This window comes from Sylvia atricapilla, chromosome 8 (genome assembly GCF_009819655.1).
Source record: "Sylvia atricapilla isolate bSylAtr1 chromosome 8, bSylAtr1.pri, whole genome shotgun sequence".
In the NCBI taxonomy this organism is placed as follows: Eukaryota; Metazoa; Chordata; class Aves; order Passeriformes; family Sylviidae; genus Sylvia; species Sylvia atricapilla.
In genome coordinates, this window is record NC_089147.1 from 8,001,952 (window position 1) to 8,027,492 (window position 25,541).

The window sequence follows — 25,541 nt, forward strand, 5'->3', positions numbered from 1 at the left end:
ATTTTGGCCTTTATTTCAGGCTACCTCGACTTGCACTAAGTACTTCCCAGTTCTAGTATAATGAAAAATGAAAAATTCACACATTCACTTCCACCATCTCTTTCATGACTTGAAAGGTCTTAAATCATATCTTGTTCTTCCCCATCTGTTTCCTCTCAATGTGAAGAATCCTATTAATTCTTTCTGAAGCTTCCTATTTAGTTGCTCCTTGGACAGAGGCTATTTTTTGGCTTATAATCTTCATTAGGATTCTATCTTCTCCATCTATTTTTAGATTTTACAACATCCCTCTTGATATGGGGTGGCTGGTATTATACTAAGCAGTTAAAATCTGGCCATGCTCTGGTTTTATAGCATGACCTTCTGTTGTGATTTATGTCTCTTCCCAAAATTCTTAACACCCAATTTAAGTTTTGGAGCTTTTTATGAGGTGCAAATCTTGACCTCCTGGGCAAAGCTCTTGAGCCTCTTTCTGCACCTGGAGCATCATTAACAGAGCAGGGCACGGATGGTTGCAGTGTCCCTGGTCCACATCCTGACAGGTCCCTGTCCTGACTCCCTGACACTTCAGGAATTGCAAGGGAAGCTGCCTGATCTCTGATAGCTGTTCTCTTTCTCCCTGCATCCTCCATCTTCCATTGCATGGATGCTTTTAGGGGGACAAACACACAAATGACTGGGGAAAGAACAATTCTCTGCAGAAGTAGGATATCACATATCATTAGTTTTTTAATAAGTCCTTCTTCCCAGTCTGCCAAGTCTTCACACTCTTTCCAAGAGTGGCCTGCCCTAGGTGACTCCTAGCAAGGAAGTGAACAGCCAGGTGAAGACTTTTCTGCATGAGGCAGCCAGAGGAAGCACAGAGATGAAGGTTCACATGGAGTCCTGGAGTTACAGCCCAAAATGTAACAATTGCTTAAGAGCTCTGGTCTACCATATTCTCATAAGAAAGAAATCTCTCTCCTCACAGTGAAGAGGAAGGGCTGTCCAGAAACCCTGCACAGGGCAGTAGTTAGGCTTCTCAGGTTCCTCCTGCAAAAAGAGCAGTAGATGACCAACCTCCAGACAGGACCTCAATCAATAAATCTCTCCAGAGACATCCCCCACATCAGCCATCCCACACATGGGCACAAACTGGCCTTTCTCAGCCTGACTCTAAGCTGGCAGGTTTTTTCCAAGCCACCTCTTTGGTATTGTATTCCCTATAAGTATTCAATCCCTTTGGTCCTCTCTCACAGACAGACAGTTCCCGTATTCCTCTACCTGATCATTCATCCCTTACCAGCTCCTTCCTGCTCTCTGCCCATCTAAACATCTTTGCTGTGAGTGACTTGTAAACATCAGGACCTAGGATAACAAACTCAAAGCTGTGAATTTGCTATCCATTGTCCCAAGAATAGACTTGGAGCTGAGGAAGTGTCTGCTGTGTTGCCTGGCCAGAGCAGTCAGTGGTTATTCCAGCAGGTTTGGTCTGGAAGATTCCATCCTGGCATGAGGAAAGCACACTTCCTGCACCCCCTTTTATTGTGACAATCTCCCCTGAATAAGCAGAAGTAACCACGACTTAGTTACAATTAATTCAGAAGTTCAGAAGTAGCCATTGCCCAGGGGCGGGAGCAGCAAACGCATCACTAATGAGAACGCTGGGATCAATCATCGAGCAGCTCCAGGCGGTGAAGTATACTTCAAATGCATGCTACAATAGTGTGGACAGAAATTGTTCCATTTGCCATAAATTATTCAACTTCTAATTGTTTAGGCTTCAGAGTCTGTAAAGATGCTAATTGCCAACTGTAGGATTAAATTGATAATGCCTGCTTTTTATTTCCATAAAGTTACACTTTAAATTGCAGAGACAAGAAAGACTGATTTTACAGGTACCTTGTTAAAAACAAGGAGATCAAAAAGTTGATGAGTTCTGCTTTTCTATTCTGGGTTGCAATCATTAAAATTATGTTCCATATTTATCATGTCTCTGTGAACAAAGTAATAAATATTTTGACCAGAACACATACCTAAATCCATATTCCACTCACTCTAGGTTATCCCATCTCATATCTTGATCATGTACAAGGAGCACCCTGAGACTATAATTTTGCCTGTCATATCTGAGGACCAATACTTTTCTTTGAAATAGGAAAGCAAAATGGAGTCAAGTATTTCCCAGTTGTATTTCTGGCATCTCTTCCAGGTTTTCATATATTTTTATCATTCTTTTGGTGATGAAAATAGAAAATTCTTTTGATGAAAAAGAAAAATTCTTTTTCTATTTTAGCTTGCAGGATTTGTAAGGATATTGCCTAGACAGCTCACAAAGAGAAAGTTTGGGGTTTTTAGTAATCACTGTGGAGAAATGATAATGGGAGTTTATTCAGAAATAATTTTGTTTAGGAAAAACCCATTTGCTAGAATTGTAAATCTGGTAACAACTAGAAAGTCAGTCAATTTTAACTGCTTTTGTTTAATCTTAATCTCTGTTTAAACTGTTTGATGAAGGAAGGAATTGCTGTTCTGGTATCCTGATTCGCATTCCACTTCTGAAAGGAACATTAGTGCATCTAATCTCAAACATACAAAAATAAGCTAAGGAATCTTTTCCTCTGTTAGATGTTGAAAACCCCTTCCTGGAAAGCTGAAAAAAGGCCGGAGTATTTATTTTTCTTTTAGCTCAGAATTTCCCTTTGAAGCAGGATTCACTTACACAGCTGAAGAGCTCGATCCCAGGAGTGCTATCTGTTGAAGTCAGTGAGAGGTAAAGGATGCTCAAAATCATGCCCTAATTGCTAGCTTGGCTTGAAGCTACGTGCTCTGTCCTACTAAGGAGCAGCAATCACCCTGTGCAGGGTGAAATCGTGGCAGGCTGTGGTGGCTGAGCTTAACGGGGTATAAACGCAGCATTGAAAAGAGGCACTAAACAGGGCCACCATGTCAGGGCTGTTTTGACAAAAGATAATCAAGAGGGAAGTGCAAAAGATGATCTACTTGAGTTAGAGCTTCGATGAGGATACTCTGCTTGAGTATCCTTTTGCTTTAAGCCCCATCGTTCATAGGAAGGTCATTAAATTACTTTGTTTCTGGAGTATATTTATTACTTTTAAATCCAGTGCAGTCTATTTAGTCTTTCATGATGCTTCATTGTGAATCATTAATGAGAAGCTCCTGCACACAGTCATAGAATTTGTCTGATTACTCCATTCATATTTAATAAGCTTGCTGCTTACACTTCAGAGTAACAACAGAAATTAGATAGTGCAATACTTTAGTCCTGGAGTGCCCCTAAATTTGGCTCTAAATTATTCATTATACTGGCTGAAGGCAAGAGAACTGTTGTAACCCCAAATTTATCTAAATCCTACATGTCTAATCTGTGCCTCTTTGTTGTTATTCTCACTTTAAAAAATAACTAATTTTTATTGAAACTGAAAACATCTAGGTTTTGTCTGTTGCAGATTTATCATCATTCTCTGCAAAAGCACTGCAGTCAGCTAAAAGCAAAGATCATTTACTTGGACTTCAGCTATATAGATAAAATGTGTGCCCTGCAATCAAGCAGGACTGTGAAGATGTGTTTTGTTAAAGCAGGGATTGTATTTTCTAGCTAAGACAGTATTTTTTTTAAACTGTCAATTAGACAAGAGCACAGAGATCAACCAGCTGCACTCCCACATTTTTAGGGTTTTATTGTTTCATTCTATAAACTAAATGTCTCTTTTGTATGGCTTATATCTAGAAACACATTATCAATGTAATATTTTTAAGGTTTTTAAAATGAATAAACCTTCTAAGATAAAAGGTCTAATCTAAGCCTAGGTGTGCCCTCAAGCAGAGTCCAAAATCATAATGTAAATATTGATGGGCTCATAACTGATTTACCAAAACAGACAGAATCTGCCATGCTTTCAGATTTATCACTGGGAATATCCCAGCCTTTGAAGTCATATCTGAAAACTGGACCACAAAGTATGTACCCCAACTTTGTCAAAAGCAGAAATTTCAGAAGAACAGCTCACCTAAGGAGACTTGTGTCCTCTGCTCCCATCTTCTAGTAGGGATTTCCTGTTCTCATGGGAATCATTCATAAACCACTTCTAAGTTTAAACCTTTAATGGATTATGCTCAGATCAGGTACTAATGGATGGAACTGACTTTGAGGTTTGTCTCCCAGTGTTACTCAAGTCCAGCTGGCTGTCTAACACTGTGGCAAAAACAGGCCTGTGGGGAGTGGTACTGAGCATCAGAGAAATACCAGCTCCTCTCAAAACACCTCAGAGGAAAATAAGTATGAAAAATAAAGTGGGATTTAACAAAATTACGCACAACCAAGAAGCAGTGCAGCTACCCCCTACTTCTTCCTCAATGCCTGCACTGCTGAGTGAAATGGCTCCACTGTGGAAAGCCCCAGCCCTGATTAGTGGCAGAACAGAAACTAATCATTCATCTCACACCTCAGCTTGACCAAACAACCTGGTCTAATAAGCCAAAATTAGGAAATAGCATAGAAAATGTTGAAAACTATTCCTAAAATGCACTAAGTCTGCATTAAAAGGTTGGAACCTCTTTGTACTCACTGTCTGTAAAGTGACATGCATCGAAAATGTGCCATTATCATCACCTGGTCTTAAGAAATAAAGTAACACACGTAAGAATTGGAGGCATTTTATCACATCTCAAGTACTGTCTCAGTGGAACACTCACAGAGACAGATTGCATATCCTGACAGCAGTCCAAGGGGAAAAAAACAACTTTAGGAAGGCAGCACAATCTAAATTTCTTAGAGTTGAGCCAACAGACAGATGGCAGGAACTAAACGTCCTTAAAAAAATCCCACGGCCGTGGTTGTCCTGGCATCAGTCTGGTACTCTGCCAAAGTGAGAGCCCAATGAATGAACTGCAAAGAGTTTACAGTTGTTTCTGTCGAAACGAGCTTGAGGGGTGAGAGTTGGAATAGATGAACTGCTGCAAATGACAGCAGCTCAGAAAGTCAGTGTGGGAACCTGCCCATTCAATACTGCCAGTGGGAGAGAGAGACTCTAAAAGAAATCTGTGATTTGACAGTCTAATAAGTTGCTTTTCAGCAACAGTAGATCAGTTACTGTGACTGCTCCATGACCAGCAGCTCCAGCTGCTGAAAGCTTGCTTCTTGTGCAGAAAACAAGGACAAGGCTTTTCCCCACTTAAATCCTCAAAAATGAAGCTTAAATTAGATTTGTCTTGGATATAGCAGAGGTAGATTTATGGAATAACAGCCTCTCTGCTCTTTGCTCTGTCTGCACAGCACACGCTCCTGGGTGGGTACCAGCCATGCAGCTCCCCCAGCCGCCCCTGCTTCCAGTGCCATAACAGAGCTTAAAGATTTCTCTTTCAGAGAAATCCCATTAAATAATGCCTTAGCTTTCCCCTGTGTCTTGCAGAGCAGGAAATACCAGCTGGGGATGGAATGAAATCTAGAATAGCAGCTTGTATTAAACAAGGCTTTTGAGACCTTTCCCTCATTCTTTTAAGTACAGCTTAATGGTTCAGACACTAAAAGGATCTGCTTTCCTTCTCAGAAACATTCATCTGGATTTATCTTTGATGTCCAATGGTTTTACACTGAAAACTGTGAGTTTGTGAGATTCAGCAGCACAGTGCACTTGCTTTGTCCCCAGGGGTCTCTACATTGTCTGACCAGCATAAAACAAGAATGGAGCCATAGGAGATGCTCACAGGAAGATGTTTGTGTTGTCAGAGAAGCTCCATCATGTCTCCAAAATCAGCTGTGCTTTGTGCTTGGGGTTGGCAGCCAAAACAACAGCCTTGTATGAGGCGGGTAGGCCACGCTTCAGTTCATAGGCACACACTTCCAAATGTTTCTGAAAATCCTCTGAGCTCATTTCAGACACTTCATGGGGCAGGGAACAGATAGAAAAGATGACCTTCCCTTAGAAGTCCTTCCTTCAATGGGTAGACTTGGAAACATCTCCCACTCGTAATTCATATTTCCATCTGTCCTCTCACTGAAGGATGAGGGTGAAAACATGCCTGGGGGAAGGCTGGCCACAGAGCTGTCCAAGGTGAAGGAGACATCCTGGCCAGTGGCAGGCAGGCAGGCAGAAGGGGCTGCAAACACATACAAACCTCTGAGCTGATTAAACTTGCTTTGATCATCACAGTAATTCTGCATCAAAGATGCTGTGTGGCAAATCTCTGCATTGCACAGATCACTGTGCTGGAGCCATTCCTGGGTGAATGCTTTTCTCCCCAGTGCCTGAAAACGGGTTCTTTATTCCAAAGAAAAAGGGAAAGATTGAAGCAAACTATGGGCACAATGAGCGAGCTGCAGGGTCTTCTCATTTCCTCTGGGGCCAGCCTGTCCAGGATCAGGGAGCAAAGAGGACACTTAAAGTCACTTCTTCTTTCTGGTTTTGATTGCTGTGTGCTTCTTGCCTGCAGATCCAGTCCTTTGCTGTTCTGTTTACCCTTCCCAGAAGTGCACTTTGCCATTAATGGAGGATTCGAATTCAGGCATTCACTCTGGGGAAAACATAGCTTACAATAAATAATGGTCACAGGTTAAGCCATCCAGGTATTGTGTATGCTCTTAATGGGTATCTGAGAAAAAATATGACATAATGCTTGCAAATAAATTTCCCCCATCACACCACCATCCATTTTAAATTATATCTCTTGAGAGTTTTCAGCTATTTTCTTTGCTTTCAAACACAGCTTCCCTGTGTGTCTGACTCTGAGGAGAGAGCTGAATTCAAACTGCAGAGAAATCTGTTAGAAGATGCCTGGAGGTATATGTGGCACAAAGACACGGTAACTTTATCTTCTTTTCTGGCTGCTCTGAACTGATTGTGGGGATTAATGATTTATCTCTCTTTAAAGAACTCCTTGGAGCTACATAGTCTCAAATCAGATAAAGTATATACTATTCCTCAATCAGGCACCTGCCAGTTTAGGTTCAGCCTTTAATCTGGGCAGTTGTAGTTTTACAAAGATTTGACTTCAAGAAAAGTTTCCTGAGAGATATCATCAGTGTTCATCACTTTTTCAAAACCTGTATGATATTCCTTCTGTTAGGCTGGAATGATTATGAGAAGAAATAGCAGAAATCTATCTACCTTTCTGCTGAGAACAATGCACAGCTACACCTCTGTCCTGGGTAAACCCCTTGAACAGTGTGTAGGGTTTGAGCTGGCTCCTGACACAAGGACAGAAGTTGCCTTGGAGAGTGTCACAGGCACATTTCTTCCTGCCCTCAGGAGCAGGGCTGGTTACCAGCAGGGAGCTCCCTCATCCAACCAGTTCCAGTTTGCTGCACATTTACATATCTGTGCAAAAAGAGAGCAAGAGATTAGTCAGAAGCAGAAATACACAATATTGATCCATAGACAAGTGTTTAAGAGCTCAGTTTGGGTGTTTGTGGAAATGCACCCATGTGGCTCAGTGGCATTAAATCTGATTATTGACTCCCTTGTAACAGAGTCAATGGGAGTCATCTTGTTGAAAGCATGCTTGGACCAGTGAGTTGTCTGATTCATGTCCTTATTTATATGAATCCAAAGTGGGATTTGCTCTCTGTGGTAAAAAAGAAAACGAGCCGTTTATCCACATGTACAATAAAAGAGAATTCACACGCAGTCAGAGGTCTGCCAAATGCAAGACAGCACCAGAGAAAAATGGCATTGTAAACCACTTCATAGCTTAAAAGAAAATAAGCTGGGTGTACAACAAGGTAGGAACCATCTGCTTGGCTTCAGTGGGAATTTCCCCGGAGTAATCATTACAGGGGTGGATAGATCATGAAATAAAGGAATTTTTTTTCCTATCTCTCATAATTAAATTTACTGGGTTTCTGCAGAACAGTTCCTGGCGTGGAGTAAGGCATGTAGATCTCATACCTTATCGTTGTAAAGCTACATAATTACAGTGATAAACAAGCCCATTTAGTCTAGCAGTCTCACATCTTGTCTGACTGACAGACCTGAATTTTCTACACATCATAAGTCTATTTTTTGTAGTCCTGTCAGATTTCCCATTCAGCCAATGCTCCATGCCTTTCCTCCTCACAGCATCCAAGACCAATATCTGCGTGATGTAGTACCAGTTCTAGGAAGCTGAAATTTGAAGGGGTGACCCTTTTTGCTTCATTCTTCTTTATGACATTCAGACTAAGCAATTGACCTTTACACAGGTCTTCTGTAAAGTTAGGAGCAGAGAACATGAATCAAGAAGGTGGAGGTCTGCATGACCTTGTAATAAATTAATATTGTCCTTAGACTTGATGCTTTTGGACCTGCACTGTAAATTCTTGATCAGGATGTAAGTTCAGACCTACCCCTGGTTTGCTTCTGCTGTGGAATCTGGAATTAATATTGCAGGTAGTGATTCTGTTATAATGCAATTGGAATTAAATATTGCTGTCAATCCAAGTACATTTAATTAAGCAATATTTACAGAGCAGTTGTATGCTCTGAGGACTACAATATAGTGACCTGGAATTGTTCAGGTCTTCCTTTTCTTTCTTTTGTATTTCCATACTTCAGCATTTCAGCTTCTTTTGCCCTGGTAATTTAACACTGTGTCACATCCTCACAGCTGACCTTCAGAGGACAAGAAGCTGGGACCGTTGTGTTGGTTCTGTGCTTTTCCCCTAACAGTTTCATATAACACATTAGATTTGCTTTTATTTTCTATGTGGAATGAAACCTTGAAATCTTGAAAGTTATACTCTCAAGAGTCAGAAATAACATTTTGGTGAATCTTTTTAAATATGCTAAGGTTTCTTTTTCCAGCTTCTATGCTAAGTGGAAAAGGCCAAAAGAAGTAACAATTATTGTCCAGTCTTGTCTGTACTATTAATTAAAAATTAATAGATTACATGTTAAAAGAAAGATGAATAATTTATCTCCAAGCAGTGGGCCTGTCTAGAAAAATCCACATTCTGGCTGTATTTTCTCATAACACATCAAATATAGAAATTAATTAACTCCCACAAAAGAGTTTAAAATTATATTGATTATATATCTTGAATGTAGATATAGTCAGGTGAGTTTACAGAGACAGACAGGAAAAAAATAGAAATAAGGAAATATTTCTAGAATAGGTGCTTATTTTCTTGGATCTTTTGCAATGTTTATTTGACTATCTAATGTTCTGTTTAGCAATATTGCACTCTGCAATCAGAACCAGAGGAAAAATTACCAATGAGCAAGAAACCAGTTTTTCTAAAATGTTGCATACTCCATGAACAAAGTCTTTGAGCCTCAGGGCTCTGGCAGCATTTTTCCTTGCAGGAGGATTTTTTGCCTCGTGGGTTGCAGGGCTGAGAGTCACCGAGGCTGTCTGAGCTCTGAAGGGTGCAAGAGGAAGCCACAAGCCCTCAGATGAACCCAGAACTCAAGATTTTGCTCCACTTCTTTTTCTCTAGGCACAGTGATTGTTGCACATTTGGAAAACATAAATGTTAGATGAATTTGAGTTGGACCGTGAAAAACCTGCTCATTGACAGGGCAGCCCCACCACTTTGAATCCATCCACAGAGAATTCCCAAGCTGACATGTACCCTAACCCACACGGCTTGAGTGCTTTAAAGATGCTTCTGTGCACACAGTATTTGGGTCTGATGTGACTTTCAGGGTGACTTTCAGCCCACAGTCTTTAGTAATTTCCTGAGTTCTTTATCAGTCCTTTACAAACATGGTATTTTGCGCTAAGAGGCCGCTTAAGAGTCCCTCTGCCATTAGAATTCAGCAGAGCAAAGACGTTCCCACCTCCTCAGAGAGCTGGGAGCTGGGGCCGTGTGTCCTGCAGCGTGACACAGCTGTGCCGCACTGGGGCGGGATGTGGCAGCTGTACCGAGGACAGGAGCCGGCCTGGCAGCGCGGGGAGGGGAGCAGCAGATGCATCATCCCCTTCTGCCGCCTCTGCTGGGGACAGTCAGCGCGGGGGCTGCGGGGACAGAGCAGCAGGAGCCCCCAGGGAACGCTGAACCTGCGCTTTGCATCCTTAGGGCAGGGCGTCACAGATTTCTTTGGGGTTCATTCTTTTCTCTATTATGCGCCTTTTGAGATAAAATACCGGTTGCAGCGAGACGTTTTCTGTGAACCAGTGCGCTAGAAAAGGGTCGGATTCACGATGTGCCCGTGATAAGCCACGGCCGGGCAGCGGCGGCTCAGCCGTGTGGAACGCGAGCCGCCGCAATTAGCGGGGGACGCTCCGAGCGACATCGGGCCGCCTCTACCAGCACCAGAGCGGCCTGGCAGCGAGCGGGGCTGGCAGCCCCTGGCTGCTGATGAACTGGCTGGGCAAGCTTTAATTAGCCCAGCGACAAGGCAGAATTATAAGCGCTGTTTTACGAGCGCAAAGTAAATACTTGCTCTCCTGCTTTGCCCGTCCCTGGAATTTATTAGGCGCTTGGATGTGTCCGTGCCTCGGAGCCAGGGAGGCAGATGCTGGGGGAGTGAGGAAGAGGCTTTTGCAACCCGACCCCTCAGGAGCAAGAGCTGCGGCCAAGGCTTTTACGCTGGCACATTTTTCTGAAATATTTATGCCCGATCACCCGTTGTTGTTTATCTCAGCGACTCCTCTCCGTGCTCACCCCGGGCTGCCTTATCAGACAGTCTCTGCTATTTAGGGAGCGCAGGAAAAAAAAAAAAAAAAAAAAAAAAAAGTTAGGAGACCGAAATTAGAGAAAAACCTTTTTGGCACACACTGAAGCTTCCACTAAGAGAGCTGTGGGGTATTAATTGTCAGGCAGGAAAGGCTGGGAGAGGGGCTGGCTGGTGCCGCAGCAGTGTCAGGCAATCATGCGAAGGGCAGAATTCCCTCCTCTCGGCAGGCGTGACTGCTGTGGGTTTAGGCAGGAGCTGCTTTTCAGGAGCAGCTATTGTTGTTGCACCCAATCCATGCTGGATGCCTTCCCTTTGGCTGCTTGCAGAAAGGGCAGCTGCAGCCTCAGCAGCCACCCGCAGCAGGGACACGGGGAAAAGCCTCAGAGCAGGAGGCAGAAAGTAGGTTAACCTGAAAGATGAGAGTGGGAACACTACTCTATAGACATCTTTCTTACAGAATTTGATATATTCACTTTTTTAGCGTCTCGGAAGCAGAGGGCGTTGCTTTGCACCACTGTCAGTGAGGAGGGAGCTCAGCTCCCTCCCTTCGTGCTCCCCTCTGTGACCTGTCTGATTGCTGCAGGAGAAGAGAAGCCCAAAGAAAGTCAATATGGATAAAACCCTGTTGAATTCTGGTATCGGTCCGGCTGCTGGTGGAAGGGTACAGCCTCCCTCGGGTCACAGATTTAGCTGAGAATAGCAGATTTGTCCTTTTCAGCAGTTTTGCAAGACAAGGTGCTTTTGCTGTGGGATTTTGGGGTTGCTTTGATCAGTTTGGGGTTGTTTTTTCTTTGCTGTGTCTAGATCCAGGCTGCCTGAAGATAACCATGTGTTTGCCAGTGATTTTAGTGAAATAGGAATTTGACCTTGAAATATGCTGTGTTCACAGGCTATATAAACTAAAATATTTTGTATGTTTGCTCTAAATCTAGACAGCCAGAGAGCTAATGGTACATTTCCCCACTGCAAACAGATCTGCTGAAAGGTATGAACCTTGATTTAAAGGAAAGCCACCATTGCTGATTGTGTGATGTATCTTAGATGGAGAGTGGAAGGAGAATTCAGATCAAATACAGTTTATTGACTTTATTCCTTCCTTAACTTAGCAGGCGAACTTCTGAAAATGTGCACAGTAGCCTTTTTATGAATTATGAAAGTGAACACTAAATTGCAATCCTCAAATCACCAATTCAGAGCCCACAGATTTTTTTTTTTTTCCATTTCTTCATCTATAATTTCCGGGCTGGAGCTCTAGCCATTAATAGCAGCTACATCACTGCAGTGCCGACACTTCAGCAGCACCCTCATCCATTTCAGTCATTGATCCACTAATGTGCGCCGGATGAGAAAGGAAAAGGGCGGCTCATTCATCCTCCCCCTCCTTCCTCCTCCTCTCACCAGGTGGCAACCACTCACCCATTGCTTTAAATCCCTATCGCATTTCAGAGGCTCAGTGTTAATTGTCCCTGTACCAGGACTGACCCCAGACGGTGAAACTAAAATTAAAGTAATGGGGCCATGGAAGTGGGTGAAATGCTACAGGAGGGGATGGATCTGCACCTGCTTTCCTTGGCCCACAGACTGCAGATAGTGCTGGACATGATAAGAGCTGGAGCTGCTAAGCACACTTGTAGGCATTGGGTTTTTCCTGGATGACAAACAAGGAAAAGAGTAGGAGAAAGGGTAAAGAATTTAGGCAATAAGATTTAAGGTACAGCAAAGAAATGGTACTTTGAGTAGCATCAGCTGCACAAGTAATACTGTAATTCCAGTTGCATATGGAGAAAAAAAAATATTCTTCCCATGGACATCCATGGGTAATCCATATTGCAGCCCTGTTTGGGTGTTTTTCTGACTTACAGACATACTGAGCTGAAAGATACATGTCTCATACCTGTAGCTTGCTGGGATTTCCTGATCCAGAAACCTGATTTCTAATTTTTTTTTTTACTCTATCCAACTAACCTATAGGCACATTCTTGCTTTCCCTTTCCATTCTTTGCTTGGTGCATCTGCTCTTTTGTTCTCATATTCCTTATCTTTATATTGCTCATTTTGGGGATCAAAGGGCAAAGGAAATAAAAATCCTGTTAGTTTTCAAAGGACCACACAGCAATAGATAATTGGTTTCCAATCAAGCCCAGACTTCTTTGATCTCCAAAGTCCTTACAAAGAACGTTTTGCTAAGACACAAGCATGTGTTTGGTAACACTGCCAGGAGATCTAATTCTAAAAGTCTGCGATTACCTGAGCAGTGACATTTTTACAGATGAGAGGGACTGATAACAATGCTGTGTTCTCATACCACTTTCCATTACACTTGCATTAATGAGACATAGCTACACTCCTCTGAGGAAATACTTTCAGTAATATTTCTCTCATGCTGTAGTAACAGAGATGTTGGGTCATGCAGCAGGGTCAGGAACAGAAACCAGCTTCCTCCAGCTCCCCAGACATGGCTCAGCCACATAAGCACCCTTCCTTCTCAGAGACTGCTGCTCTTTCCAGCTCTGCTCCGTGGAGACAAATGGAAATGTGCTGCCCATTCCCACCCTGGTTCATGTTTCCACCTTTGCAGCAGTTTATAACCTTTGCCTGTGCTGGCTGAACTTTCTGGGCTGTCATGCAATGACCAGTGTAATGTTGTTTATATAACACAATGCCCAGCAGCTAAGGATATGAACTTTTGAAAACCAGCTTTGCCACCAGAAAAACCATGATGTGAAGCTACACCCCTGCTCATCTTTGCAAGGACTTAATCTCTTCTGTCACTGTGAATCTTCACCTCAATCTCTCTTGATCACTAAATGCCCTTCCCTCTCAGCCCACACTTAGACCCAACCAAACACGGCTGGGGTTGGTCTTTTCTCCAAGGTGACAAGAGGCAATGGAAACAAGTTGCATCCAAGGGAGGTTCAGATTGGATATCAGGAAAAAATTCTTCACTGAAAGGCTGCTCAGGCTTTGGAACAGGCTGCCAGGGAACTGCTGGAGTCGCCATCCCCTGGATGGTGGATTTAAAAGACGTGTAGATGTGGCACTGAGGGACATGGTTTAGTGGTGGCCTTGACAGTTGTCATATTCCTTATCTTTATATTAATGATTAATGGTTGGACTCAATGATCTTAGAAATCCTTTACAACCAAAATGATTCAATGATTCTGTATGAAAAAGCAAAATGTGTTAATGCTACAAAAACATGAGATATAGTTAAATGACTGATTTTGGGTTTGTAGGAATCTCTCTGATTTATTTTTTTTTCCCCTTTCTCTTTTCCTTTTTTTTCCTTTTGCTTTTTGCTTTTTCTTTCATAGTCTTCATGCCAGGGCTCCCCAGAAGCAAACATTTCTTTTTAATGTATCAAGGCAGCATTATTCTGTGCAATCTGGAGAGGCAGAGTGCACAAGATGCACAGGTGTATACTTGTGCATGCATAGCAAAATCTATAACTGACTCTGCTTCTTTAAATAAACAGAATACATTCATTTAGCTTAAAATAGGACTCCTGTCAAGCTCCTGCCCTAGAGCAACTACCAATTGCACTGTCAAAATCACTCTCTGTGGTTCTGAATAGGTTTCTTAATGAAAGAGCAACATTAGCTCTTTAGAACATTTTGTCCCTGAAGGATGCAGCAGCAACAGCCACAGAATGATTTCTGGCTCAGACATGCTTATAAACGGTGGAAAACATAATGGTTTAAATCGTGATTATCAGCTCCCTGGAAATGCTTCCCATCAGTGATTCAGGGAACCAAGAGACAAATGGGTACTAAGAATGGTACCCACTGATGAGGGCTTTGTTTCTCACGTGCACACTGACCCCCTTAAAATAAATGTGGTGTCACTGAAACAATGCAAAAATCAGGGAATGAAATTATTTGGGACCCAATCCAAAGAAAAATATGTTCTGGTGAAATGAAATTGTAATATTTTCTGGATTAAATAATGATGACCATGTGAATGAAATTCTGTGTTTCTATTTTAGCAGTCTGGTCATACTGACTGTCACAGCAGTAATTTTTTATTCTGGGTAAACCTGGAGGCAGTAGTAGAGTAGAATATGACTTGAGTAGATATGTTTATATTCAAACCAAAGAAAAAGCTTTTCTTATGAAATGCATGGTTGGAGACAGGACTTAGATGTTCTCTTGTTTCTTTAATAGGGATGGTGTAGCTGCACTCAGCTAAAGTCTTCCAGTTGGAGCTACAGCATAATTTAAATGTTGGTAAATACCAGCAGCCTCATGCATATCCCCAGTCTGGGCTCCAGACAGATATCAGATCAAATGTCACTGTTCTCAGGCAGGAAAAGCCCTCAAGCAGCTTTTCCACAGCACGGAGGGTATCAGGATCAAAACCAACAACAAAACAGATGACATTTTTCATCAGAAAATAGAAGTGTTTCTGTTTTGTCACAGTCTTCTCCCTGGCAGCAGGAAACTAAACTTTTCCTGGTGTGTTTGATCCTCTTACCTCCTATATTTGCAGTCTGTTCCAAGAGCCACTATCAGCCCAGATGTAATTATCACAGAAAGAAGCAGCTATGTCAAGGCTCAAAATTTCAATGCTAATAATAAAAGAGTTAAAAGTGCTCTTCCTATGTTCTACCCCATTTTCTGATGTTGTGGTCCCTTTCCCAGCTCCTCAGGGCTCTGTGGTCATGTTTTTGGTGGTGCTGAAGGGCACTGGTGTCTGGAGCCTTTCCCCAGGAGGACTGTGATGTTCATGGGGATGGTTTTGTCTCAGTTTAAGACACATTCTGGTTCATTTATATGTTTGCTAACCCATTTTATACCTTGCAAATTCAGCACTAAACCTGTGGCCTGTTACCAGTGATGGCAATACAATACAACAGGCATTCACAGCAGCATTATTATGCTGTTTTTAAGTTTCTCATTTGTCATCCAACTCAGACCCTGTTAACACGTTGCTCAAGGTAGGGGATCAGCAGAATACCAGGGGTTAATTTAATGAAAGCCAGCTCATTCCATACTGCACTCAGGGTTGGTGCCTCCTTGGCTGTTCATAAAATTCCATGGAGCATCTGGAATAAATGGTACTGAATTAATACAATGCTATAAATAGGTTAATCAGGTGGAATCTTCAGCTGCTGAAATAGTAGACTTACACAATTATACTGACCTTGGCTCATTACGGTGCGAGTTTTCATTATCAAATTTCAGTTCCAACCTGGAGAACTTCTCTATCAGGCATTTGGGTCAGCTTGCTCTTGGAGTCCACGCTTTTCCACTGAAGTCATAAACACTGAGGCCAATGTTGGAGCAATTTCTTAGGGGCTCCTGGTAATTGTTCACAGGCCACAGAAAGTCCCTGCAGAAAACTGAGTCAGGACTAAGAAGTCAAGCCCCTTCCACTAAACAGTTTAATAACTGAAGAGTTGGAACGATGAATTTCACCTATATAGCTTGCACTTCAAAAATGTAAATGAAGCCTATACATGTAATTCCTCTGTGGCAGTTTCCTCTATTAACAGAGTAAGTCATCCATCTGTCACAGGGAGAGAAAAACCTATTTGCCACTCAAAATCACAAACTCAACAAAATTGCTCAGAATACTCAGCATCACCTCAGTGCGTGGTTAGTAAGCAAAGTGCTTAAAAATAACTAAACAATTGGCAGCACAAGACAGTGATCAGGGCTAAAGAGTAAAATGTGCCTTGAAATGGCATCAACTGCTGCAGATGATGGCTGGGATTATTAGCATGGCATTATTTACAGTTCCCACACCTTTGCTTCTTCCTGGAATAGAATGAAATATAAAAATAATGGTTTCCAGTATATGTATATATGCCATAATCTCAAAGTATCCATCATAATGTACTTCTATTTTCCAACCCAGAAGTAAAAGGTAGAAACTTTTCATGTTGCAGCTTTCCCCTCTTAGGCAAGACCAGCCAGAACAGTCCTTGCCAGCATCTCAATTGAGAGACATAAATTGAAGAGAGAGGAAGCCGTGGGCCTGTCCCACTGGTTAATCAGATCACATTTAATCACATCAAGGCATCTATTTTTTCATTATTCTGTTTGGTTGATATTTAGAAACAAAAAGGCAACCCTATTTTAGAAATTTGGCAATTAGAATTGTATTAGTAGATCAAATTGACATTTGGAATTAATTATAAAAGGGGGAAATAGGGTTTGTGCTCACTCTTGATCTTTTAGAATGTAAAATTATGATCTGATAAGCATATTTGCCATCTTGGAAACATCAAGGCTTATTGTAATTTATGATTTATTGGCTGATATTAAACCAACTCCTTATTTAATGATCTAAGCTGAGATCATGGCTCCACAGAAGCAGACATTATACAAATATATATGTAAAATGAAACTTCTCACACAATTTTTATGCATGATTTAGCTAGTATTACTACTTTTACTAAATTTGGCAAAAAGTCAGGGAACAGCAGAGTTTTAAGCTGTTAATGAAAGTTCTTATTTACCAGAAGGCAAAGCAGCCTTCTGCTGGATGGCTCTGAGAGGGTAATACTTCAGTTATTACTGGCTGAAGTATGTATCTCATATGATCCTGCTAAGTTTTCACCAATGTAAGCAAGGGGTGACTGCACTCCTTAGTAATTTGTGTTTGGTTGTTTGAAAAAAAGAAGGAGCATAAAATAATAAAATTTTGAGCAATTAGAAACATTATAGGTCCAATACATATTTTACATCTATTATATATATTATATAAATACCCATGAAATATGTTTCTCCTCTCATTGGTTTATCTTTACTTCTGTGGAAACTCTTTAAAATGCCCTCTGAGGGTTACAAACTGTTGTATTTCCCCTGGTCCCAGACAAGTTTTCCCACACATGCCAGAGCTGATCCAGGTCCTGTCTCTGGAGCTGGCACCAACCACGGCTGTTGGGAAGCTCAGAACTGCTGCCTGCTCAGTAGAAGACATTCCTTTCGGTGTCTTTCTTTTAAACATGTCCAGGCTATCCGGTTTTCTTCAGTAACCACTGTTTTCTTAATTTTTATCTGTTTTTCCTTCTGAAAAAAACATTATCAGAAATGCCATGACAAGTTTGCAAAGCAGAGCGAAGACCGTGTGCATTCTTCCTGACAGCAAAATTTCCACAGATTTCAGCGTGTCCAGGTTTTCCCTCTGACCACTCCACGTTTTCTACGCAGATGGGATTCCCTCCTGTACAGATCCTGCAGCTGGACCTGGGTGGGCAGAAACAGCTCTGATTTTATCCATGCTGTCCATAACCCTCCTGCCTGCTGAGCTGCACAAACTGCTGACTACTGAATCCTCAAGGTGAAGGACAAGACAAAAAACGTTTTCAGGGATTTGAAAGGATGGAATTAACAAGGCAGGAGAATGCGAGTCTAAAAGCCAGGATAAACAAGACAAAGATTTTTTTTCCCTTTCAGGAAGCTGAAAAGAAATGTGCAGGGTTGATGGACAACCTGCTAACAGTAAAAATAGGAGTCTTGGAAAATGCTACGGAATTAAAATTCATGACCCAAATGAAGAAATATGAACTTGACAGGTGTTTCCTGTGGATGTGGAGATGAGGGAAGTAGACGTGGGTTTCTCAAGTAAAGGATAATGACGATGCAGAGAACAGGTAATTTGTTGCTTCTCTCCAAGGCAGCCCAGCATGGGGGGTCCTGCCCTGCTAATCAAGCCGTGCCTCGCTGTGTGCAGTGGGTGCTGCATCTGCAGAGGGGCTCTTGTGTGAGTCAGTGGGGTCAGGAAAGCTGAAAATTGCTTCCTTCAGGCTGCATCAGCTTCCCTCATTCACAGGAGATGCTCAGTTCACCTCCCTGCTTTCCAGCAGAACAAACCCAAGTCGTGCTGGAAAGGTCCATCAGCTGGGAGTCTGAGGATGTAACTGAGTGTTTGCCTCACCTCCTCACCGACACAGGCTGGTTCCTTCGTGAAACATTCCATGGGTTTTGCCCAGACTGGCTTCAAAAGTTTGAGGTTACAGGCTCCTTCCACTCCTCACCTAGTGACATTCAAGGTCAGGAAGTTTTCACTGACAAGGAGTTTCAGTTTGCCTCAACAATGTCACTTCATTCTTAATTGCATTCTCATAAATTAAGGTTTCAAACTTCTTTCAGTCTTGCTGCTTAAGTATTTCAAATCTTTTTATTGGGAACTAATGTTCCTCTAACCCTAAGCCATAATTTAACCATGCTAAACTTAGTTACCTCTGTTGCTTTCCTCTGTAAATTAAGATCTTTTGCTATTTTCTACAGAACTTCCTGTATCTTGTCTCTTGTTATATGTATTAAATATAACATTTTCACCTACTTCATCTCTCCAAACTGGAATTCGGATACTACACATCTTCAAACATACAAAACAAATAGCAGATTTCTTCCATGCTCAGGGAAAATGACTGAAGCAGGTTTATCCTCACTGTCTAGGGCTCCCTGGGGAGGATAGATACCCTCCCTCTTTTCAGAAGAGAACAATTCACTTTAGAAAATGAGTTTCAACTTCTTGAAAACTGAGGTGATAAGAGAATATGTCCCTACACCCTAGCACAGAAACGGGGTTCTCCCTTCCATGTGTTTCCTTATTTTGCAGCCTGTAAAATATTTCAGCAGAGGAAGGGGGCACCATACAAACCCCTGTTGAGTTATGATGCTGTAGAGCAGAAAGGCAAAGCTAGCAAGAAGTATCTACTTTTTTTTTTTTTTTTCGAAGTTCCAAGACACTGGCAAAGTTGTGAGTTCCACAGCACTGTCGTGGCAGATTTTCTACCAGCAGCAGCATTAATTGAAATAACCAGCAGGAATTCAATGAAGCATAGTTCAGAATGGATGTGCCATCCTAGCAAGGGCAACCAAGCAGCCCAGTGAGACACCACATTCCAAGATGCATAATTTTATCCTCACAGACCTGACTCCAAAGGCACAGATCTAATTCCAAAGGCAACCAGTCAAAAACATGTAAAATTTAAGATTTCACACTCTCTTTTTGGCATTTCCATGAAGCTTATGACACCTGAAAATTTTAATCCACCACATGCTTCACTTGATTCCTGAATTGCTCTTCAGTTCTTTCTCTCACCGTTTGAAGGGAGCCTCAGCTGATAAAGGATGCACAAGGAACACATGGTTTAGGCTGAAAGGGTTCACACAACCTGGGACAGATTCGCTTCACTGAGCATTAATCCACTTTAATCCAATTGGATCACATACCAAACCAGCAAAAGCCTTGAGGCTTTGACAGCACCAGTTCTGCTGGTATTTAAAGGTTAACAAAATCAGTAGATCTTGTGCTACATGTATCTACACTGAGAACTCGGGCTGATAATCTGACAATGAGTTAATGAATATGAAGTAGAGACCACACACTGATAGCACTCTTTTTTTTTCCCCCAATAGGATGTAGAGCCCCCAGATCTTAAATCAGAATGCAAGTGCCATAAGATAACCATGCTTCAATAACTCAGTCATTTCAAGAATATCAAAGTAAAATATAAGAAGATGCAAAACATTCCATTTTGATACAACTTCCTCACTGCTTGAGAAAGCAAAGTCTCCCTATATCTCTGGAATGCCTCATGCAGACACAGCAGATAAATGATCTGGGGTGGGAGATGACAATCTCTGAGACACAAGAGGATGGGAGAAAGATGCAGAGAGCTATAATGAAAGCTGTCAAGTGCATCATCTTGCTGTAGCACTGTTCTTATTAGAGATGTAAGAGCACTTGCAGATGTTAAATACTGAGAAGGAACAGCTTAACATACAAGTGCAGCCCTCAGAGGGGATCCTACAGAGCAACAAGGTTTTTAAAAGGCTGATGAAAACTAGAAGGAAACCAAAAATAGAAAACCCACACAACAAACACGATTTAAAAGTATAGAAAAACATATATAAAACCCTGTATATAAAAGTCTTCCTCGAAGGCCCTGAGGGAAGAAATGATGCTCACTCACCCCCATGACATTTATCTCCAACAAACCAATGTTGTGACTGACACACTCTGCACTCAAATGCAATAGAAAACCAAAGGCTTGAGCAGCTGCAGTCTTTCTGGAAGGATATCATTGCTCCCAGGAAAGAGCAGATGTTAATCTGTGCCCAGGATGGCTCCATCCTGCCCATTTCCTGATTGCCATTTTCCTGGGCAAGAGCACGCTGATTCAGTGTGAGCCCTGCACAGCACAGTACAGCAAACACGTTTGTCCCAGAAGATGCTGTAGTGACAGACTCAAAATAAATGAGGACTTCAGGATCAAAGGCATGATGTAAAATGTTAAAACATATTCTGTCTCAAGGTCACCCATACAGAAATTATTATGGATTCTGTAATAATAGAAGCAGTCGCTTCACTGAAATTAATTTATTTTGAGAATATCCCTTTTAATCCTCCATGCATTTTTTAGCACAAAAAAGTTGAGTTTTATCACAACCTCCTTCATAAAACTTAATATTGTATGTCTGGTAATGTGGCTGTTTCAACAATTCCTCATTGGAAATTCCCACATCTGTGAAACCTTGGCAACACTGTTAGTAAGTGACCTACACAAAGTTTAATAGAAAATTTTTACTGAATATCCTCTGTTTAATGTAAACAAGGCAGGAGGCAAAACAAGGAGTATATATTTTATATAATTACACTATTTTACAGGGCACAGAAAGCATTGAGGACATGGTTTGAAAACCCTGTATGATATGCAATATCAGATATGGATTTTCCATGTAGCCCCAAGTCTACTCCAGGACCCTTTAATCTTATCAAGTACTTCAGGTTAGTATTTCGTCTAGCAAGACAAAGAGCACTAATAAAATGTCACCTGTGAGATTGCACAGCAGGTAGAAATTACCATGCATTAACAAAGCCATTCCATGATTACTTGTGCCCTGTAAAATGAAGTGTGGCAATCTTTACACTAATCATAGTGTAAGCAAGCTTGGGATTCTGGTCCTTTTATATATATATATATATATGTATATATATACATAGGTGATGTATAACCAGACTTAAGCTGTGCATCAAGTCACAGCTTTTATATTGCACAGACAAATATAGAGTAAGAACATTACAGAGACAGAATCTGAATACCAGGAATATTATAGGAGAAACTAAGGACAAACTTGTTCTACCAGAGCTAGCACATGGCTTAATACAAAATGTTCTAAATCAGAGTCTAAATCAAATACATATTATAAACAAAAAAAAAAATGTAAAACAATGCTTCTATTTACACACATGTGCATCAGGATTAGAATGTGGTTTGGATCTGCTTTTTGAAATAAAAAATAATTCTACTATCCCATCTCAAGGATTTCAATCTAATACCAGTGGCCCCATTCTCATAGGTGATGAGCACTCGTCTTTCCCACTGACATCTGGAGGATCTGCACAAACCATGAACTCTTCAGGCCAAGTATTTTCTTGGGTGGCCCTCTCTGGATAATAAATAACCACATACAAACACATACAGAGAAACAAAATGGGCTCCTCAATGACATGCATAGATCAAAAAGGTGAAAAACATGGACCTGAACTAACTTCTAATCATTAAAAAAAAGTGCATGAAAAATATCACCACAAAAATAATTAAATGAGTTCCATCTCTTAAGAAAGATTAAATCACTTTTACAAAAATAAAGGTCATTGTCATCAGGTATGGTAATTAAGGGTTTGTAGGCAGCACTAACAAAAAGAGTTTAGGTTAAAGAAACTTCAAGGATTGCTTCACTTGTGTGAAGATGGAGCCATATCTTATAAATTTATTGACTAAATAACATTTGGTTTGCAAGAAAACATTACCAATGTCACTGGAGACTGAACAACTATAGCCTGAATTTAAGAGTTCTATCTACCTATTTTTCTCATGGACAATCTTAAGGAGCTGTGTGTGCAGCTCTGCTGTGTTTTGCATTACAACACCACAGAGGCTGCAGCCTTTCAGCGTAAGGAGTTCAGGTGCCAGTGAAAACAGCAAAACAAAGTGATGTTAAAGTGATGTTAATGCTTTCATTCGAAATCAGGCAACTCTTGAATGGCTTTATCAATTCTTGTATTACTCAGAATGCTCTTGCAAGTTTTGTTTGACATTTAGCTCACTTTCATTTATAGCAGTATTATCATTTCTAGTTTCCACTGAAATTGGGACATTAGAAGTATTCTGGAGCATAGGCTTTAAAAAAAAATAGATAATTTGAGGGAAAAGTAATTAAGTTCAAGCAAAACCAACGAAGACCCAAATTCAGTAAAGCATCAGCATTTCTGCTCAACTGCTTAACTTTGTTCATATAAAAGACTGTTATTTAAGCAAAAAATACTTGAAATTAAACTTATGTTTAACTGTTTTGCTGAATTGGGACCTTATAAATAACAAATGTATGTATTATGCATCACTCTGCATAGACATCAACATGTTCTAAACTATGTGTCACGTACTAAGGAAGCTCCTAATATGGACTGTCTACAATGCAGGTCACTAAAAATGATTTACTATATTTAAGGTATGTTCCTAAAGAAGAAAAACGAAGTAAGTGTAATTTGTTCAGGTTTTGTCCTACTATGCTACTTGAACCTGAAAACATTTGGAGCTAAATGCAGAAAAAAACCCCAAGAGGTGAAGAAGTAAAACATGCTTTTGTTTGCCAGAGAAATGCAACACTTTTTACAAAAAAGAAAAAAGTACAGGGAGTCACTGAATACAGGTTTTACATGCCAAAATGCTTCCCCAGTTCCAGAACTACTTTCTCCAGCTGAACCTGTACTGGAAGCTTTTACAGCAGGATGCTCTTCACTGGTGACAAGAATAAATTTAGCCCATTAACTGTGACACTGCTCTAATTAACCTGCTAACTCAAAAGGCCTCTTAACATCCAGCTTCCATAAATATTAAAAAACAAGACCTCAAAGGCATGGATAGAGAGCAGAATCTGATTCTAAGTACAGTCATGTAAATCCAGAAGAATTCTAGTGACTGAATAAATTAGTCCATGTTTGCATATGAGCCATGACATCTGAAATGGGCATTAGCTGAGCAAACAGGGGGGCAGCAAAGACAAACGAGGACAGACAATGTACACAGAAGGAGCTGAGCCCTACCTGGCCTTGTTCCAAGGAGGGGAAGGAGGTCCTACCCACGAGTGTGGAGAGCAGGACAGGTGTGACTGCAGGGTCCAGCACAGCCACCTGCCAGTGCACAGGGTGCTGGCAGTGAGGACCCTCTGGAGGGCAGAAGCAAAGCACCCTGTGGTGGCCTCTGCTGGCACTGCCAGTGCCTGCCCTGGCTGATGGCATTCACACAGAAAAGGAGTCACTGAGAGGCATTCCTGCATCCCAGCACTGTGAAAAGCAGGTGCAAGTTTTGGTCCTAAATAAGTTATCAATGCTTTAACTGAGTTGGCATCACTGTGATGGTAAGGTAAGCAATAAAAATGTCTCTCAAAATAACAGAATGTTTATGCTGCCGATTTTCAAGGCACAAAAGATTTTTAAACCAATTCAGACTAATACCAATTTAAAAGAAATTAAAAATACTGTTTCAGCAACAACTACTGATGACCTATAATTAACCTATAATGTAAAGGTGACATGAGTCAAACAACTAGAATTCCCATGTAAAAAGCTCCAGCAAATCTAGCTACATGGATGACCTGGAGATCAGTCACTTGGAACAACAGATACAAACATGCTACAAACATGTACACTTCAGATATATTTGCTATGCATATGATGCCGAATCAGGATTAATTTCTTTAGCATTGATTTTAGACTGATAGACTTCTTAGAGTAAACCACTGAGGAATCAAGCTCAGAGTTATACTTAAGATCTACCAAAAGCAAAATGATCCCTCATTAACATATCCTATTGTATATGGATTGGTGGATTTTTTGAATTTCTTCATTTTTAATAACATACATTGCAACTATAGGTGTGTTTTTCTTTCATCTATCTGACTGAAAAGAAAAAGAATAAAGACATAAAAATGTTATAAAATTAATTTGGTTTTTTTAAAACTAATATGGTCAGAAAGAGCAAATTGGTGCATGTGAGCCCCAGGACATACAAGAGCCCAAACAGTCTCAACATTGTCATCAAGGTCCGATGTCTGTAGTTCTTCACGCAGCTTTTGCAGCTCTTCACACAGTGGCTAGAAATGTTGTGTATTGGTTTGTCCCCAAACGCCTTCGCTCATGTTCCAAGTCCATCTGCAATCTCAACGTGTGGTGAAAGGAACTTGTCTTCCAAACGTGCCGTGGCACTTTTCCAGGAGGCACCACCTCGTCTCTGGGCGCTGCCGGTGGCTGCTCAGGGCGTGGCTGAGGTGTGGTACTTCACAAAGGCGATGGCCGCCAGCTCCTTGCAGAACTCCTCCAGCACAATCACGCCCTCTAGTAACGTCATGTGGTCAATGCTGGGACGGGAAGAAAAGCGCAGGGAATCAGGACCGGCACACACAAACCCAGCCACGCGTCCCGGAGAAGGTGCAATGTGTTTACTCACATGGGCCCTTCTGGCTCCAAGCCCAGCAGGCGTTTTCTGACCAGCAGAAGTTTGGGAGTGAAATCTGGGATGCGCTGGATTCTAACCATGAGGTCCCCGACGACCTGTAAAGGCCAGGCCATCAACACACAAAGTTACCACCTCTGTGGAGTGCCTGACAGCAAGGTTCAATGGCAGCTCCAGTGCCCACTTCAGCATCCTCACAGGCTCACAGAACAACCTGCAGAGAGGCTGCTCTGCCCAAAAAGAGAGTGAATGAGTGCAGAAAATAAAGAAATACAAAAGCCTTACTTGCTCTTGTCACAAATGGCATTACTTATTTTAATTATATCAATGATTAACTTCTCTTTTTAAATGTTGACACAGACAATCAACCAGTGAATTCCTGGGCCTAGGGAAAGCACAAGAGGAGAGAGTGAAGGCTGTATTTTGGAACAGGGAGGGCTGCTGGGAGAAAGGGAGCCAAGCCCTCTGTT

The 25,541-nt window shown here is 41.4% G+C and overlaps 1 protein-coding gene across 2 annotated transcripts in view; it reads right to left on the minus strand.

Annotated features, from left to right (window-relative positions):
• Nucleotides 1–20,921: 20,921 nt before the first annotated feature.
• FHIP2A (FHF complex subunit HOOK interacting protein 2A) overlaps nucleotides 20,922–25,541 on the minus strand; it is a 33,837-nt gene continuing 29,217 nt past the window's right edge. For both annotated transcript variants that reach the window (XM_066323533.1, XM_066323532.1), the window contains 2 exons: nucleotides 25,066–25,169; nucleotides 20,922–24,976 (listed from right to left, as the gene is read on the minus strand). In XM_066323533.1, coding sequence (XP_066179630.1) covers nucleotides 24,871–24,976; nucleotides 25,066–25,169 — 210 coding nt within the window. In that variant the 3' untranslated portion in view covers nucleotides 20,922–24,870. The remainder of the gene's footprint in view (nucleotides 24,977–25,065; nucleotides 25,170–25,541) is intronic.